At 47.6% G+C, this 18,841-nt stretch overlaps 1 protein-coding gene across 1 annotated transcript in view; it reads left to right on the top strand.

The window, feature by feature from the left end:
* Positions 1 to 18,426, top strand: part of copa (COPI coat complex subunit alpha) — a 23,987-nt gene extending 5,561 nt beyond the window's left edge. The window contains exons 7-29 of the mRNA XM_017725481.2: positions 3,266 to 3,375; positions 4,095 to 4,194; positions 4,661 to 4,879; positions 6,034 to 6,184; positions 6,451 to 6,517; positions 7,203 to 7,278; positions 7,984 to 8,066; positions 8,927 to 9,152; positions 9,712 to 9,850; positions 10,392 to 10,554; positions 10,783 to 10,929; positions 11,982 to 12,171; positions 12,403 to 12,498; positions 13,925 to 14,013; positions 14,098 to 14,221; positions 14,580 to 14,669; positions 14,828 to 14,934; positions 15,152 to 15,301; positions 15,480 to 15,803; positions 15,989 to 16,099; positions 16,224 to 16,385; positions 17,142 to 17,336; positions 18,122 to 18,426. Of these exons, the coding sequence (XP_017580970.1) occupies positions 3,266 to 3,375; positions 4,095 to 4,194; positions 4,661 to 4,879; positions 6,034 to 6,184; positions 6,451 to 6,517; positions 7,203 to 7,278; positions 7,984 to 8,066; positions 8,927 to 9,152; positions 9,712 to 9,850; positions 10,392 to 10,554; positions 10,783 to 10,929; positions 11,982 to 12,171; positions 12,403 to 12,498; positions 13,925 to 14,013; positions 14,098 to 14,221; positions 14,580 to 14,669; positions 14,828 to 14,934; positions 15,152 to 15,301; positions 15,480 to 15,803; positions 15,989 to 16,099; positions 16,224 to 16,385; positions 17,142 to 17,336; positions 18,122 to 18,181 (3,179 nt within the window). The 3' untranslated portion in view covers positions 18,182 to 18,426. The remainder of the gene's footprint in view (positions 1 to 3,265; positions 3,376 to 4,094; positions 4,195 to 4,660; positions 4,880 to 6,033; positions 6,185 to 6,450; positions 6,518 to 7,202; positions 7,279 to 7,983; positions 8,067 to 8,926; positions 9,153 to 9,711; positions 9,851 to 10,391; positions 10,555 to 10,782; positions 10,930 to 11,981; positions 12,172 to 12,402; positions 12,499 to 13,924; positions 14,014 to 14,097; positions 14,222 to 14,579; positions 14,670 to 14,827; positions 14,935 to 15,151; positions 15,302 to 15,479; positions 15,804 to 15,988; positions 16,100 to 16,223; positions 16,386 to 17,141; positions 17,337 to 18,121) is intronic.
* Positions 18,427 to 18,841: the final 415 nt, after the last annotated feature.

Raw genomic sequence — 18,841 nt, 5'->3', positions numbered from 1 at the left:
TTTGTGGGTGTTTATCTGAGTGTCTGGGGGTCCGAGGGGTCCGAGTGTCTCTGCATGCTGTCACTGAGCTGTGATTCGTGCTCTCAGTCTCTGCTTCTCTTCCTCTCTGACTGAACGTCTTTAACCTGCTAACTTTCCTCACTCACTTGATCAGAGCATGCAGGAGAACATCTCAGCATCTCCAGATACCACCCTCTGTTCCTCTCTCTTCTCCTGGGCGCGCTGAGGAAGAGCTGGACGGTTTTGTAGTGTTGGTGAAGCAGTTACTGCAGCATGAGCAGTGGTTAAAGACGCTGAGGCGGACGAGGAGGACCGTGCGGTGTTCGTTAGCGCGTGTGCTGGTGTGCATGTGTGACTGTTTGGTTTGGATCACTGCTGCTGGTACATTTGCAGTTCTGAATAGCAGCTCGACCCAAAAAATAATGACTCGTCATGCGTTTATTAATACAGTTTTACAAAGTCACAGTAAATTATTCTTCTTCTGTTTCTGTCCATTTATTTATGTAAGGAGTGTTTGTCATGAATGACTTGTTAGCCCCGCCCGTTCAGCCCACTGCACGTTAGCCCCGCCCGTTCAGCCCACTGCACGTTAGCCCCGCCCGTTCAGCCCACTGCACGTTAGCCCCGCCCGTTCAGCCCACTGCACGTTAGCCCCGCCCGTTCAGCCCACTGCACGTTAGCCCCGCCCGTTCGGCCCACAGCAGGTTAGCCCCGCCCGTTCGGCCCACTGCAGGTTAGCCCCGCCCGTTCGGCCCACAGCAGGTTAGCCCCGCCCGTTCGGCCCACAGCAGGTTAGCCCCGCCCGTTCGGCCTACAGCAGGTTAGCCCCGCCCGTTCGGCCTACAGCAGGTTAGCCCCGCCCGTTCGGCCCACAGCAGGTTAGCCCCGCCCGTTCGGCCCACAGTACGTTAGCCCCGCCCGTTCGGCCCACAGCACGTTAGCCCCGCCCGTTCGGCCTACAGCACGTTAGCCCCGCCCGTTCGGCCCACGGCGGGTTTGGCCCCGCCCGTTCGGCCCACGGCGGGTTTGGCCCCGCCCGTTCGGCCCACGGCGGGTTTGGCCCCGCCCGTTCGGCCCACGGCGGGTTTGGCCCCGCCCGTTCGGCCCACGGCGGGTTTGGCCCCGCCCGTTCGGCCCACGGCGGGTTTGGCCCCGCCCGTTTAACAAAAGTGGTCTGTTAGAGCAGAATAAACGCTGTACTTATTACAGTTCCGGTTGCTCCAAATTTCCAGTACTACGTACATTAGATTGTCAAAGTGCCTGTTTAATGAAATTATGACATTATTAAAAATGCGCTTGCGCTGATTTTCATTCACAGAATTAATGAGCAGGTCTGTCATATTAATGCACTGTTAATGTACTAAATGCATGACTCACCCCATTAATATCCCTACATCTATAACCATGTAAACGCATGCATGTGCTAATCCTCGCTCTCTAGTCCCGCCCAGCGTCCCACCAGAGCACATTTTGCCCCTCCACCACTCCATCGGCCCACCAAAACCACCCCCCCCTCGCTTCAGCTTGGTCTCATCGCCCCAACGGAAACATCCACTCCTGCACTTCAGCTCAGCTTCCGGCTCTGTTGGGCTTTTATTCACACAGCAGATACTTTCAGTGCTGAGATCAACCACAACTCTCCCTCTCTGTCTCCCTCTCTGTCTCCCTCTCTCTCTGTCTCCCTCTCTCTCTGTCTCCCTCTCTCTCTGTCTCCCTCCCTCTCTGTCTCCCTCCCTCTCTGTCTCCCTCCCTCTCTGTCTCCCTCCCTCTCTGTCTCCCTCCCTCTCTGTCTCCCTCCCTCTCTGTCTCCCTCTCTCTCTGTCTCCCTCTCTCTCTGTCTCCCTCTCTCTCTGTCTCCCTCTCTCTCTGTCTCCCTCTCTCTCTGTCTCCCTCCCTCTCTGTCTCCCTCCCTCTCTGTCTCCCTCCCTCTCTGTCTCCCTCCCTCTCTGTCTCCCTCCCTCTCTGTCTCATTCTGGGAGGAAGCTCTGAGGAACGCTGCTTTTTGATCTTCTAATTAATTGTGGTCTCCACGTGATTCTGAGTGCAGTTTAAAACACGACAGCACGGCAGCAGCAGTGGTTAAATAATCTGAACTATTCTTAAAAATGGTGTTTTTTTTATTAGTTATTTTTAGCTATTTTTAATGTATGAACTGTTTTAAAATTAGTGTTAAATAATCGTAGCTCTTCTTACTTGGTGGAAGCTTTTTTTACCCCCTTTTTTGCCCGTTTCTGTCTGTTTCTGTTGGGGCAAAAATTTGCATCTCAAAATTATAAGACCACAAAGCTCTGAGCTCAGCAGTGTTCCTCTGAACTTCCTGAAAGGGTGTGGAGAACGTTCCATCATTGTGTTCCTCTCTTTACCCAGTCAGACCTTTAGAACCTCTGTAGTGAGCACCAGCTCTTACCCAATCATCTGCGCAGATCTGGAGCTGAAATCAGACGGTTTATGATGCTGAACTTTTGATGTGTTTTTGATGAAACAATGCTGTTCCTGCTTTTCCTCAATCATGTGTTACCAGCTTTAATGAGCTGGACGATGATGAGAGAATGGTGACGTTCCAAGATTGATTTAGGAGAGGATGATGAGGTTCTTGGTTCGAGATTGGGAGAGGGTGGAGAGGAGGTACTTGAGTCGCGATTAGGCGAGGATTGTGGGGTTCTGGAGTCGGGATTTAGGAGACGATTGGGAAGAGGTTCTCAGTTTGAGATAAGGAGAGGAGCTTCTCAGTTCAAGATTAGGAGAGGATGAGCAGGAGGTTCTTGAGTTGAGATTAGGAGAGGATTATGACGTTCTTCAGTCGAGGTTAGGAGAGGTTGGGGAGGAGATTCTCGGTTCAAGATTAGGAGAGGATGGGAAGGAGGTTCTCCGGTCAAGATGAGGAGAGGATGGGAAGGAGGTTTTCAGGTTGAGATTAGGAGAGGACGGGAAGGAGGTTCTCTGGTCGAGATTAGGAGAGGATGGGAAGGAGGTTCTCGGGTCGAGATGAGGAGAGGATGGGAAGGAGGTTCTCGGGTCGAGATGAGGAGAGGACGGGAAGGAGGTTCTGTGGTTGTCAGTACCTGTGTGTTTAACAGCCCAACAGATACACTGTGTGTCTATGTGAATGTGGATTACTCTGATGTTCTGATTGCTCTGATGTTGTTTACGGATGTGTAACAGTTATAACGTTCCTCCTTTCTGTTCCCTCCTCCTGTCGTGGGTTCTCCTGTGTATCTTGTAAATGGGTTCCCCGTGTGCGCCGGACTGTAAATGTTCGTTCCAGGTTTGAGGAAGAAGAACCTGTCTCCGGGCGCCGTGGAGACGGAGGTTCGCGGCATCACTGGAGTGGATCTGTTCGGGGCGTCAGACGCTGTGGTCAAACACGTGTTGGAGGTGAGGAGCTCTGTCCGAATATTAAAGGCTCCACCTGAGAGTTTTAATGTGCTCTTACCATGTGCAAAATATTGGGCACCCCAGTCAAATTCCACTTCCATTACAGCCTGCGCTGCGGAAGTTCAGACATTCTTTCACTCGGCACTTAGCGAGAACTCTCTCTTATATCCAGGCTTTAAACGCATGATTTAGGAATTTATTTTCCTTTTTTTTTTTTAATACATGATGAACAATTGAGGTACAGTTGATAAAATGCTGCCGATCTGTTCCTCAGTTCCATATCAACAGCAAGGGCTTGAGCAGTTGTTACTTTAGCCCAGGTGGCGCTGTGTGCCAGTTATTCTCCTGAATAGAGCTTTAGCTTTTTAGCTTTGTTGCGGTTATGAGTCGGCCCGGCGTTGCGGTTATGAGTCGGCCCGGCGTTGCGGTTATGAGTCGGCCCGCTTTAGCAGTTTTGTTAGCAGAGCTGGCTGACTTTATCCATTTTCAGTTAGCTAGCGTTAGCTGTTTTTAGTTAGCCGTGATTGCTAACGTTAGCTATGTTCATTTAGTAGAGTTGGTCAGCGTTAGCGGTGGGTTAACTTTTGTGGGTGGTCAGCGTTGGCGGGCTGTCTCGGGATGGAAAGCTGCGGTGAAGCTGGAAGCTTGTGAGAGAAGCTCTGCTGTAACGTACAGAGTCAGTGAACTGAATGAGTGAATAAAGTTCCTTCCTTCCTCAGGGTCACGATCGAGGGGTTAACTGGGCCGCGTTCCACCCCAGCATGCCCCTCATAGTGTCGGGAGCTGATGACCGGCAGGTGAAGATCTGGAGGATGAACGGTGAGCAGGACTCCTTTAGAACTGATAGGACTTTCAGAACGTGAAAGTGACGAGCAAGAATGTTTAAGTCAAAAATCATCAGGAAGATCAAGAATGATCTAAAACAGTGTCTCGGTCATCAGGCAAGGAATTCATAACCATTTCATGTAGGAACTTCCTATGAGGAGCTTTTAGAGGGGGATGTTTGGTGAACTGTTCTGACTCTAAGTTTCTCTAGAACAGAGCGTTTCACCCCAAACCGCTCTGAGCGACTCTTACGTCTTAACTGTTGAATCATGCAGGGATTTTAGTAACCCCCCTATAGAGGATATGCATTGATGTCACTTTCCTGCTGGAACAGCCCGCGAGTTGTGGCATCACGTGCATACCTTCTATATGTTCCTTAAAGCGTAGTTTTGACTTAACGATGTTTGACCTGTGTGTACTTCACTGACTCTGCTCCTGTTCCTGTGTCCTATGTACACAGAGTCGAAGGCATGGGAGTTGGACACCTGCAGGGGGCACTACAACAACGTTTCTTGTGCCGTCTTCCATCCTCGTCAGGAGCTGATCCTGTCCAACTCCGAGGATAAGAGCATCCGTGTATGGGACATGTCCAAACGCACCGGAGTGCAGACCTTCCGCAGAGACCATGACCGCTTCTGGGTGCTCGGAGCTCACCCCAACCTCAACCTGTTCGCTGCAGGTAAAGCGCACTGCACGCTGTGGGGGAGGGGGCTCACGTTTGGACAGGTGTAAATCATATCTGGCGCAGCTGGTGACAGCAGCCACGTTTACATGCAGTCTGATAATCCGTCAATCCAACTATTGGCTCAATAGGAATTTACATGGACAGTTTGAGGCAATTCCGATTACAGTTTCTATCCAATTGTTCGAGGTGGGTAATCCTGTAAATAATTTGTTAAATAGAAGAATAATATCCGTGTAAACTCCTGAATCCGATTACATTCCCTATCGGAAAGTTTCAGTCCGTTCTGCATGAGCGTCGCGTCACGTGAGAGTTTATACCGTTCAACACGGCGGAGCAGAAACTGGTCTGCAGAGGAGACGAAGTTCATGCTCTGATCTTTAAAAGACGGCGGTGGGACGGACGTCCAGCTTATGCGTCTCAGAGCACGACGTCTTCCTCTCGGCCTTCTTTAATAAGGACGTGTGAAGGACGTTTTCCTGAGTCTGACGTCATTTTAAAGCAGTTAAAAACACAATCACTGCTCACTGCTGCTCATCTCACGCTGACTGGACTCTCTGGACTGGATGCTGGTTGTCATGGTAACGTCTACACTAAGCAGTTCTCCATGCATGCGGGTGCTTTTGATTTGGATTACTTGTAGAGAGCATGTAAACAGATATTTCCATCAGATTGTTGAGTAAAGTGAGACAAACATCTCCGCCTTAATCTAATCCGAATGTAATCAATCAGATTGGCGAAAGTCTTTACATGTAAACACAGCCGGTGTTATGAAAATAACGGAAGCATATCAGTTTTGTCGCCAGCTACTGGATACATTGTGAACCTCGATAAAAATGAATAATAACGGAACCTTCATTTATTCTGGTACTCATTTGGAAATACTAGTACAAACTTGAAATATAAAATAAATATTAAGAAAGCTCTTTAGACGTTCCGTAGTGTCTGGAAACGTAAGACTGTGTGGCCGAGTCTCTCACGGAAAGCACCGGTAGTGACTCTGACTCGCCCGGCAGAGGCTCGAGGCTCGACTCTGACTCGCCCGGCAGAGGCTCGAGGCTCGACTCGGACTCGCCCGGCAGAGGCTCGAGGCTCATCTGGGATCAGGGTCTCTGATTTGGTGTTTTCTCGGTGTTGGCTCTGTTTCTCAGGTCATGACAGCGGGATGCTGGTGTTTAAGCTGGAGCGTGAGCGTCCTGCGTACGCCGTCTACGGGAACATGCTTTACTACGTGAAAGATCGCTTTCTGCGCCAGCTCGACTTCAACAGCAGCAAAGACACCGCCGTCATGCAGCTGCGCAGGTACCAGCCTGGTTCCCTTACTGTATTTAAGCCAGGGTTCCCCAGCCCTGCACCTGGAGCGACACCGTCCTGCACGTTTTAGTGTTTTCTCTGCTCACAGCTCACCTGATCCAGCTCAGCGGCTCATCACTGAGCCGCAGTGTGTTTAGTCGGGGAAAGCCGCGAGATGTGCAGGACTGTGGGCCTCCGGCACTGGTTTAAACAGCTCGGCTGTCTGTTTTAGAGCCGTTTCTCCGACTGATCCGTCTCCTCTGTTCTCTCCACAGCGGCTCCAAGTTCCCCGTGTTCAGCATGTCCTACAACCCTGCGGAGAACGCCGTCCTGCTCTGCACTGTGAGTATTAAAGGCACGCGCTCGGTGTTGATTTATATCCATCCATATTAAAGTCCGACAGCGTGCTAACAGCGCCCCCTTTAGGGTAAGTCTAAATTATAATGGAGAAAGTTGGTTATCTGTGTATTTCACAACATGAACATTAAAATGAGAACATTTTACAGCATCTGATTTTTCCTCACAATGTTTTGATGGGACAGTTTGTCACACTTGTTGATTTATATCGTTTAGAATCATCATTTTTATCTCTACGCTGAAAAATATTCTACTACACTCGCAGCTTTTATAGCACCAGCGCTAAATGCTCACAAAGTTTTGTACCGAGCTTAACAGACTTGCTTGTGTGGTTTAGCAACATTCTGATCAGTGGGGTTTAAGCTTCTGTTGCTTGTTAGCTACATTAACCTCGTAGATCTGGCGCTGAAAACTAAAGAAGCAAGCTTCAGACGTCTTGGCTGATCAGCTGCCTTTGGAGTGATTGAGGGAATTCTTAGTAAATTAAATCTGATTTCCTGAATGATCATTTTAATATTAGCTGCAGTTTGATGTGAATGAGTCCTGTGAGTGTGTGAGTGTGTGTGAGTGTGTGTGTGTGTGTGTGTGTGTGTGTGTGTGAGTGTGTGTGTGTGTGTGTGTGTGTGTGAGTGTGTGAGTGTGTGTGTAATCAGTGTTCTGTCTCCTACAGAGAGCCACTAATCTGGAGAACAGCACGTATGACCTGTACTCCATCCCCCGTGACAGCGACTCTCAGAACCCTGATGGTGAGAACGAAGTCTTCATGCTGTTCTGGGAATCTCTCGGCACCTCACTGCTTGATTCAGAGCGCCGCGATTATTAAACGGTTCTCGATAAATCTCGCTGCATCTCCACTTAAAGACTTCTGTCTTATGTAGATGTTTATGTGTCCTAGATTGTGTTTCCGGTGTCATTTAGTGGTGTTTATTATTCACCGTAGTTGTTGAAGGATTTTCAGTAAAAGGATTAGTTCTCTTTAGAGTTTGAGTTCTCTATAGAACCATTTCATGCTTGGATGGTTCTCTGCATGGTGACATCGTTCTTCAGATTGATGGATATGTGGTTCTATACGACACCAAAAAGGGTTCTGCTGTTGTGATGAAATTATACCTGTTCTAGCAGAACCCTGGGGCAGTCGTGGGCTGGAGATCAGGGAACCGGCCCTGTGACCGGAAGGTCGCCGGTTCGATCCCCAGGGCCGACAGTCCATGACTGAGGTGTCCTTGAGCAAGACACCTAACCCCCAACTGCTCCCCGGGTGCTGTGGATAGGGCTGCCCACCGCTCCGGGCAAGTGTGCTCACTGCCCCCTAGTGTGTGTTCTAGGTGAAATTTCCCCGTTGTGGGACTAATAAGTGTCTCTTAATCTTAATCAGCCCCTCTTCTTCTCCTCCACTGCTTTTAGCTGAAATGATTAATATCCATTTTTATTTATTCTGTTTTCCTGCGTAGCTCCGGAGGGGAAGCGCTCCTCGGGACTGACCGCGGTTTGGGTGGCCAGGAACCGCTTTGCCGTTCTGGACCGCATGCACTCGGTGAGGCTGATTTACTGTGAACCCCCATGCAGACCTTTAGCTTATAGGACTCATAGAAATGTTTAATGTAAACACTCTTGGTGTTAACTCAATATTTGCTCCTCACACACGGATACGGACCCTGAACTGCAGCATTGGCCGGTTTGGAGTTGGTTGCAGTTTTAATGTCACAAATACCGTATATCCCCCTATTCAGGCCACAGCAGTTTAGCCCCAGTTACACAGGTAGGAGAAGGGAGTGTTAGGAGTCTTGCCCAAGGACTCTTATTGGTATAGTGCAGGGTATTAATCCAGGTGGGGACTGAACCCCAGTCTACAGCTGACCGAACTGGACTTTATTTGATATTCAGCTGTCGACTGTTTAAGATGCTGATATTCCTACTCGGCTACTTCAGTAAACAGTAGATGGCGCTGAGTCACATTTTCTCTAACTGGACCTTACGGACTTTAATTAAATGCTTCTGCTAAGTAATGCACCACTGCGCGTGCTCGGAGCTCGTCAATGAGGGGGTCTTTACCCCAATTCACCGTAAATATGATTGGCTCTTTTTTATTGAGGGGTGGGACTTTCTCCAAAATCAGACACCATGTTGAGTGTTATGAGCTTTCCCATCCGTATTTCAGCCACTGACCGTCTTCATCTGTGGAATAAAATTCGAGACAGATTGTAGGATACAGGCTAAGAGTTTGGGTTGAATGGCTTATTTACAGTTCCAGAAATGTTTGTAATCTGAGCTCTTATCTATCTGTGTGTGTGTGTGTGTGTGTGTGTGTGTGTGTGTGTATATATATATATATAAAAAAGCAAGCACTTATTTTGTTGAACATAATCATAATCGGTCACCACCTGCTCTTCTCAGCTGCTGATAAAGAACCTGAAGAACGAGATCGTGAAGAAGGTGCAGGTTCCGAGCTGTGAGGAGATCTTCTACGCTGGAACGGGTTCTCTGTTGCTGCGGGACGCTGATGGAGTCACGCTGTTCGACGTCCAGCAGAAGCGATCGCTCGCCACCGTTAAGATCGCCAAAGTCAAATACGTGGTGTGGAGCGCAGACACCAGCCACGTCGCCCTGCTGGCCAAACACGGTACTGCAGCTACTGCACTGCACTGTGGATGTGTTACATAGAACGGTGGTGTTTTTCTCCCGTATGACTTTCCAGATCTTTATCAACATGCATTACCTATTTATACATCTGAGTAGTGTTTTAAATACAAGCTGAAATAAAGGATAGTCAAAAACAGCCAACTGTACATAAATAATAATGTTATGTCGTATTTAAGGTGGTTTCAGAAAATGTTTAATGTAATGCTTTCGAGTAAAATAATGGAAACTGTTCTGCTGGTTTGTGCTAAGTGAATAGCTAGACTTCTCACCTAGAGAGTAAAAAAACCACACAGCGCCACCTAGTGTACTGAAGTAGCATCTGCTCACAGCTGTAGCCTTTCCTGCTGATGCTGATTGAGAAACGGAATAACGTCAGTTTCCCTCAAATGTGTGTCATCAATATCAAATAAGGTTATATTTTGGTAATAATGTTGCTTTGGCCTATTTCAGCTTTTATAACGGTAATTATGACGGTAATAATTATAATCATGATAATGGCTGTTGATATTTGTCCAACTCGGCTTGTTTGTCCTCCACAGCCATCATGATCTGTAACAGGAAGCTGGAGAGTCTGTGTAACATCCATGAGAACATCCGTGTGAAGAGCGGGGCGTGGGATGAGAGCGGAGTGTTCATCTACACCACCTCCAACCACATCAAATACGCTCTGACCTCTGGGTAAGACGGCCAGCGTCGCTCACACGCCACTGACCACAGCAGCTCTGAGACAGGGTGTTCGATTAAAGGGCTCATGTCATGGAAAACTGAGTTTTCCTTAGTTTTTCTCTTTAAGCTGCAAGTTCAGCCCAATTTTTAGTACATGATGGTGTGTGATGTCACATCCATGAACAAGTTTGCATATGACTACCGATTTAGCCTACAGCCATTTAGCCCTGCCCATTTGTCTATGCAAATTGGGCAGCCAGTCAGGAAAGGGTTCATTTGCATACGTCTTAAAGGCACAGTAACAAAAACAGCAAAGACAATGGTTCTGTATAGAACCATGAACACTCAGAGAACCATTTACATGATTACAGGGTTCTTTGCATCATGAAATGGTTCTTAAGAATGTACAGTCGATGGTTCTGTGTAGAATCTTTTCGTAATGCAGGCAGACTTCAAGAAATAAGTCATGCGAGGAAATCTTGAAGATCTTGGCTGGAGCCTCTTCAGACGGAACAGCCCCGTGAATGAATAGGTTCTCTGTTCCCTCCTGCAGTGATCACGGTATAATCCGCACGCTGGACCTGCCCATCTATGTGACGCGTGTGAGGGGGAACAGCGTGTACTGTCTGGACCGCGAGTGCCGACCCCGCGTCCTCAACATTGACCCCACGGAGTACCGCTTTAAACTGGCCCTCGTCAACCGCAAGTACGAGGAGGTCAGTGACGCCTGCGTCGGTCAAATCCATCCCCTCAAGTCTGGGCTTAAGACGGTTGCTTTAACTGTAATATGGGAAATGTTGGTGTTACCAGTTACATGGATACGTAATAATGTTACATCACCTCATGAACTTTTAGTCTGTTTTAGCATCAGTAAATGCTATAATGTAGTATAAATGCTCTTAACTGCACCGTTGGTGACCTCTCCGTTACCCATAATCCCTCAGGTGCTGCACATGGTGCGTAACGCTAAGCTGGTGGGCCAGTCCATCATCGCGTACCTGCAGAAGAAGGGCTACCCAGAGGTGGCGCTGCACTTCGTGAAGGACGAGAAGACTCGCTTCAGCCTGGCTCTGGAGTGCGGCAACATCGAGGTGAGTCACAGCCAGTCAGTTCACGTAGTGGCCCCCAAAAGTACTTGGACATTTGAGTCACGCTTAAAGCTGTGCTGAGGATTCTCGTTGGTTGTCGGGTTGAACACGAGTTCGGCGACAGCCTCAGACGTTTTCACACGTTGGAAAGAAACTCAAACAAGTTTGAGTTTTTCTTAATATCTACACTAAAAAGATGCTTCTTGCTAAAGACGAAAGGTGTAGATCCGTGGACACTGCGTGATTAGTGTTCTTTGCATCTTGAGAGGGTTCTTCACAGCGGTGGACAGTCTGCTGTGTATTATACTGTGTTTGAAAAGGGTTCTGTGTAGCACCAAAAAGTGTTCTGCTGTTTTTACAATGTCAAGCTTGTCATAATAGAGGAGCCCTTTCTGGTGTTGTATAGAACAGTTTCAGAAACGTTCCGTGTAGAACCGTACACAGTAGGTTCTCCATTGATGTGTAATCAGGCAAAGGTCCATGGTTCTATACAGAAGCATTTTCTTTGCTAAAGAACGCCTCTTGGTTTTTGGGGGGTTTTTTTTTTGGTTTTTTTTTTATAGATTTTGTTTTGTTTTACTTTGTAAATTTGACACTTCTTGTAAACTGTATAACTATATACTCTCTTTCTTTATTAATTTTTTTTTTTACTATTATTAGTACTATTACCCCACCCTGCACCTTCTAGCAGACCCCGGCAGTGTACATGGTTCTGTAATGTTTATTGCAGGTTAATTAAAACTATTGGTGAAAAACATCTGCCAGTGTTTAGAGTGTCAAAACGCTTTTGGGGCTTCTGTATCATGAGTTTAGATCAGTGAGTGCTGTTCAGGTCTGCATATTGATAAAAATTAAAGTGCATTACTGACTGCCCTTTATTAACATTTAATAATAATAATTATAAATATAATTATAATAACTTCAGAAAGTTTTGAAGTCGTGAAGAAGACTTTATTTTGTAGGTAAAACCCGGTAAACAGGCGCAGAAACGTGGAGCTTGTTTTTGTGAGACTGTTTGTTTATTTTTGTGAAATGTGTGTCGTCTTGTGCTGCAGGTGGCGCTGGAAGCTGCGAAGGCCCTGGATGAGCGGAGCTGCTGGGAGCGTCTGGGCGAGGCTGCGCTGCTGCAGGGTCACCACCAGGTGGTGGAGATGTGCTACCAGAGAACCAAGAACTTTGACAAGCTCACCTTCCTGTACCTGATCACTGGGAACCTGGCCAAGCTGAGGAAGATGATGAAGATCGGTGAGTGAAGGGCGGAGCCTCATAGAGCGCTTCCTATAGTGAATTACAGTCCGTCCTAAAGCGCAGTTCTCTTATTCAGTCTGTGTGGGTTAATGAGCGATGTAGCGCCCCCTTTCTGCGGAGGTTAGATTGCAGCTTGCGCCGTCGCCGTGGCTGTGTAAAGCTGATTTTGCGTCTCTGGCTGTCTCAGTTGTGTGAGTTGTAACCCGTGTGCTGTGCTCTGTGTTGTAGCTGAGATCAGGAAGGATATGAGTGGTCACTATCAGGCCGCTCTGTACCTGGGAGACGTCAGTGAGAGAGTGCGCATCCTCAAAAACTGCGGGCAGAGTGAGTAACACGCACTCTACACACTATGTACACACTATGTACACACTACACCAGGGGTCAGACTTGGATTACCTGGGGGCCACTGGATAGGTGGTCGTCTCCAACAGGGGAATCTGTTTAAACGTCCCAAAGCATCTCGTTTTCATATCGCTCATAAAAAGGGTTCTTTAGTAAATGATTCTGTGTAGAACCATGAACGCTGAAAGAACCCTTTGCATGATTAAAGTGTTTTTTGGATTGTGAAAGGGTTCTTCAGATTGATGAATGCGCTAAAGATGGTTCTATGTAGAGTCTTTTTAACGGGTTTCTCTATTGCTACAAACATAGAACTCTCTTCAGAAAGGTTCTGTATAGAACCATTTTCTTTATCAAAGCACCCTTGAAGAACGTTTTGTTTTTTATGTGTATAGTTTTAAGCAGATCTTTAGTCAGTGTTTATTCTTCTGTCACGACGAACCTCAACTACTACTACTAATAATACTATAGGACTTTTATTATGAAAGCATCATCACTCCTGCTGAATGTGAGTGAAGTCACTCTGACTAAGGTGGAGCGGGAAATTCTTCCTTCTCCATGGATCAGTTTGGTAAATGTTTGATCATTGTTCTGTGCTGAATCTCCCACTGAGTCCTGAATGAATCCACAGGGGCAGATTTAAATAACTTTCGCTCTAAATTGGAGTAATAGCTGAGTTAGCTGTTCGCCAGCTTACAGTCCAGTGCCAAAGCATGTCTTGACTGACTGGTGTGTAATGAATTGTGCACTAAGGGAAGAAAAATAGGACAAATAAAGACATAAATAGGACATAAAATAAGACAAAACCAAATCAAGAAATAACTTAAGTGATACTTTATTGATCCCACAACCGGGGAAATTCCACCTCCGCATTTAACCCATCCGTGAAGTGAAACACCACATACACACTAGTGAATACACACACGCACTAGGGGGCAGTGGGCACACTTGCCCAGAGCGGTGGGCAGCCCTATCCACGGCGCCCGGGGAGCAGTTGGGGGTTAGGTGTCTTGCTCAAGGACACCTCAGTCATGGACTGTCGGCACTGGGGATCAAACCAGCAACCTTCCGGTCACAGGGCCAGTTCCCTAACCTCCAGCCCACAACTGCCCCAAAAGCTTTATTGCCCCGAACTCACGACCTTCAGATTATAAACGACCTACTGCCGCTAATGAGGCTATTAAGCAAAACTACGTGCCAACGTAGTGAGAAAAGGTTGCTAAATAAGGTCTGTCAAGATCTCAAGAGCAGAAATGCCCTTAAAACCGTCTTCAGTCAGCACTGTAATGTTTAAAGCAGGACAATTCCAGAAAATGCTCCTCAAAATGAGGCTGAAGTGCTGCTAATATGGCATTTGGCATGATGTTGGTGTTTGTGCTGATGGTGGGTTTGTAACCGCTTGTGTGTTCAGAGTCTCTGGCGTATCTGACCGCTGCCACTCACGGCATGGACGAGGAGGCCGAGGCTCTGAAGGAGACCTTTGACCTGGAGAAGGAGATGGTAAGATCTGATTACCGGTGTGTTTACTTCCACGCACACTCTTAAACACCCAGAACACTGACCGCTCTGCGTATTATGATGTAGATCCCAGAGGTGGACACGAACGCCCAGCTGCTGCAGCCTCCTCCCCCCATCAACCCGCTGGACACTAACTGGCCCCTGCTGACCGTCTCCAAGGGCTTCTTCGAGGGAGCCATCGCGGCCAAGGGTCAGTGTGGAGATTTGCTTTGATGGAGCCTTCTAAGTTAGCTTGTTGCTTAGCGGCCGTCACAACCACCTTCTAATCTTTGATTAACATAAATACGATATAGATACTGGAGCTCGACCCATGTATCAGTTAGCTTTGAGCTCCGCCCCTCAGCCACAGTGTTTACATTCATTAAGACTCTTCATTTATGAAGTGGGATCATTTGAGAACGGACAGTCGGATCATTCAGTAAAGCACTGTTTAAATTTACTGGAGTATAAATTAAAATAACAATATTTTCATCATTTATTAGAGATTTAAAATCGGTAAAGAGCTCAAATCAAAGCCTATACCAATAAACTTATGTTTGATCTAACAGGAAGGGCCGGTCAGATGGCAGCTGATCTGGACATGGACACTCCTGGAGGAGAAGGTTGGGGAGAGGATGCTGAACTTCACCTGGATGATGGTCAGTCTCTCAACGCTCACGCTGCAGATTCCTACCGGATTAAAATCTCTCCACAATTTTTCCCGTCAGACCGTAAAACTACGCGCTGCAGATTCATACTGGATTAGGATTGTGTTTCTGCTGCTGTGTGATAGTAACTCGTCTCTCTTACTGTGCAGATGGTTTTATGGATGCTCAGGAGGGTCTGGGTGATGAAGGCGGTGTGGGGAAGGAAGAGGGAGGAGGCTGGGAGGTGGAGGAGGACCTGGACCTGCCCCCAGAACTGGTACGACAGCTTCATTCACAATTACACTTTTCCACTGTGTTCAGAAGTTTGGAGACACCTGGGTTTTCAGTGTTGTTAATGAGTGTGTTTTCTTTGGAGTTCTGGGAAAACTTAACATATTAAAGATAAATGCAGATTCGTATGGAAATTTGTCGCGTTGCCACCAGGTTGGACGTGTTATTTAATAATATGCATATTGTGCTTTGTGGGCTAATAGGACGTGCCTGCTGGTGCCGGGGGAGGAGCTGAAGGAGAAGGCTTCTTTGTCCCGCCCACTAAAGGTGTTAGCCCCGCCCAGATGTGGTGTAATAACTCCCAGCTGCCTGTTGACCACCTGCTCGCCGGATCCTTCGAGACTTCCATGAGGGTAAAGATCTAACAAACCCATGAGGATAAAGTGATGATGATCGATCAAAGCCAGACCTTTTAATATCCTGGTGTCTTTGTTTGTGTCTCGCTCTCTCTCTTCTTTCTTTCTTTCTTTCTTTCTTTCTTTCTGCCTTTCTGCCTTTCTTTCTTTCTGCCTTTCTGCCTTTCTCCTGCAGTTACTCCATGATCAGGTGGGTGTGGTCCAGTTTGGTCCATATAAGCAGCTGTTCCTGCAGACTTTCTCCCGTGGCAGGACGTGTTACCTGGGGCTGCCGTCGCTGCCCTGCCTGCAGGGTCACCCTCAGAGGAACTGGAAGGACAGCGGGCTGAAGGCCGGTCTGCCCGCGGTGGGCCTGCGCCTCGCTGACCTTATCGCCCGCCTGCAGCAGTGCTACCAGATGACCACAGCTGGACGCTTTGAGGAGGCTGTGGAGCGCTTCAGAGTGATTCTCCTGTCAGTGCCTCTGCTGGTGGTGGACAACAAACAGGAGATCGCAGAGGTCAGTTTTTATACAGTCATTAGTTCATAAGAGTTTAAATATGAAAACAATGTTAATGAGGATTTTTATTGATGAAACATAATTTACTTACTCTAATAATAATATACTCTACAGGGTGTGATAGTGTTCCACTGTATTCAAGTAGAAACATTTTGTTTATTTGATCTGTGTTTGCTGCTCTTCAGGCTCAGCAGTTGATCACTATCTGCAGAGAGTACATAGTGGGTCTCACGATGGAAACAGAGCGGAAGAAGCTGCCCAAAGACACTCTGGAGCAGCAGAAGAGGCTGTGTGAGGTACTGAGTGCCGCAGTGGGAGGCTGTCAGTGTCTGTTCAGTACTTTACTGAGATCTGAGCTGTAAAGATGTGTGCCTGTTGTAGGTGGTTACTTAACACTGTTCTTCTCCGTGTGTCCTGTAGATGGCGGCGTACTTCACCCACTGTAACCTACAGCCTGTGCACATGGTGCTGGTGTTGCGCACGGCGCTCAATCTGTTCTTCAAACTCAAAAACTTTAAAACAGCCGCAGGATTCGCGCGACGCCTCCTCGAGCTCGGACCCAAACCCGAAGTAGCACAGCAGGTGAGAGAGTTACAGTTCAGTCACGCCGGCCGGGACATCTTCTTCATTACACGCATATTTTATACGGATTAATATTTCATAAAACCGTTCAGAATGTTTTTCCCGCTGTGTGAGCTTCCTTTAGCAGCGCTCGTGCAGCATGGAGCCATCATCACCTTTATTAATGACACTTTATTAAAGGTGCAGTGTGTAAGACTTGGTGCCATCTAGTGGTAAGGTTGCAGACTGAACCCACCTGAGTTCCCCACCTCCCTCACCCGTCCCTTTCCAAGCGCGTAGTAGATCCGCCGGTGGCCGTCAGGGTTTCTGCCGTCGTCTGTCCTGATTTTGTTTTACTTCTTCACGTTTTCTCTTCTGTGACGGTGAAGATTCACCCTCTCTCGTTTTTCTTGTGTAAATAATAAGTTTGATCCTCCATTTGTCAAAATTTGGGTCCTCAAGCTTCTCACAACACAACGTGGTCAGCAGCACCGACAGATTCTTCTTCTACACTCTTAAAAAAAAAAAAGATGGTTCTTCATGATTCTTTAGTAACGGAAAAGCTTTTCTATAGAACATTTCAGTATAGCACCCAGAAAGGTTCTTCTATTGTAACAGTGTCAAGGTTGTAACAATAGAACTCTTTTCGGTGCTAAATGGAACCTTTGTCAAACAGCCATGTTGCGTTCACTTTTTTCAAATTTATTTGTTTTTGTTCCTACTTCATGCAGTTGGTCGTCACCCTGGAAACATTGACATGTTCCTTCTCTTCCACAGACGCGTAAGATCTTGGCAGCGTGTGAGAAGACGCTGACCGACGCCCACCAGCTGAACTACGACCCCCATAACCCCTTTGACCTCTGCGCAGCCTCTTTCACCCCCCTGTACCGCGGTCGGCCCGTGGAGAAGTGCCCGCTGTCCGGCGCCTGCTACTGCCCCACCTACAAAGGCCAGGTCTGCAGGGTCACACAGGTCAGTAACCACCAGGAGGGCGGGGCTTATCTTAAGTTTAAGCCTATGAAAGTTGCCCAGCCCATCGTCGCACTTCACCTGCCCCAGATGTAGTCGATCGGATTAGCTTTAGCACTAGCTACAAGGCTAATCTAGCTAAGAAATAAGATTAGCTTGTGTTAGCAAGTAGCATGATGCTAAGTGCTTGCATAAATTATGTGGTGGCAGGACACGATGGCTGCCGGACTGTAGGGAAATATTTCTCCAGCTCTCGCTGCCATAATCCGTGTTCTCCCCCAGATTCATCCCCAGTTCAGCTGTGTGTCCTGTGGTCTGAGGAATTCTGGGAGTTTGAGTTCTTATTCGTAGCTCAGACTCGGTCTGCGTGTTATTCTCTCTCTTTGCCCCGTCATCGTTCAGTTTGTGGTGCTGTCTGTTTATAAATCTGTCACCCCTGAAACCCCCAGGCCTGTTAGACTCTAAGGCTGCAGGGACTCCACTCAGACTGGCTGAGTCACGCTCTTTGGATGTTTAAAGGCTCTTTAGGGCGGGCGGCGGCGTTGTGGAGGAGGAGGAGGAGGGCGGGCGGCGGCGTTGTGGAGGAGGAGGAGGAGGGCGGGTGGAGGAGGAGGAGGGCGGGCGGCGGCGTTGTGGAGGAGGAGGGCGGGCGGCGGCGTTGTGGAGGAGGAGGAGGAGGGCGGGCGGCGGCGTTGTGGGCGATATTAAGTCGTGTAGTGATGCCCAGCTTTAATGTTCTTCTCTGAAATGTTGAAGCCCTTTAAACTTTGTTTTTATCCGTCTCCCAGGTAACAGAGATCGGTAAGGAGGTGATCGGTCTGCGGATCAGCCCCCTGCAGTTCCGCTGAAGAGCCGAGGATCTCCAGCTGCATCACATCGCTTTCCTACACGGAGAACTACAGCTTATAAGCGAAAAGTGAATAGAAATAACCTGGTCTGTGTTTCTGTTATTGTTCTTGTGCTGAATCACTGGCGCCCTGCGCTCCTCTGTGTAATATTCACACAGTGCTTTATATTTCATAGTCTGTCCTGTTTAACTCCTGAAATCCTGAAATAAAGCTCCTGAAATCCTGAAATAAAGCTCCTGAAACGATGTGGACTGGTTCAGTGTTTTATAGTACGGCTGTTTATTTTAAACTCTGAATTACTTAAAATTCTCTCGTTCAGTTCTGAGGCTCAGTCCGTAAACTAATGACACTGTTCGAGTTAACACGACCTCAGACACTCTACTGCACACTTACCGCACTATTACTGTGTTTGTGTTTTACATACTGGGGGGTGTTTATATGGCCTGTGTGGATGTGGCACATTCTTGGTTTATTATTTTTCAGTGTTGATTTTTTCCACTTCTACTCAAACAATTGGACCAGGAACGTTTGTGCACCACTGTGCGCTTATATGTTCATCTGTAGTCCCAGTTTCAGCTCGTAGAGTAAAAGTGCAGATCATCTGGTCTGAAGTTGGAGAATTTATGCCTCCTGTTCTCTTCAGATTTACTAACGTCTTCA

This window comes from Pygocentrus nattereri, chromosome 2 (genome assembly GCF_015220715.1).
Source record: "Pygocentrus nattereri isolate fPygNat1 chromosome 2, fPygNat1.pri, whole genome shotgun sequence".
NCBI lineage: Eukaryota > Metazoa > Chordata > Actinopteri > Characiformes > Serrasalmidae > Pygocentrus > Pygocentrus nattereri.
This window is presented reverse-complemented; position numbering and strand designations above follow the sequence as displayed.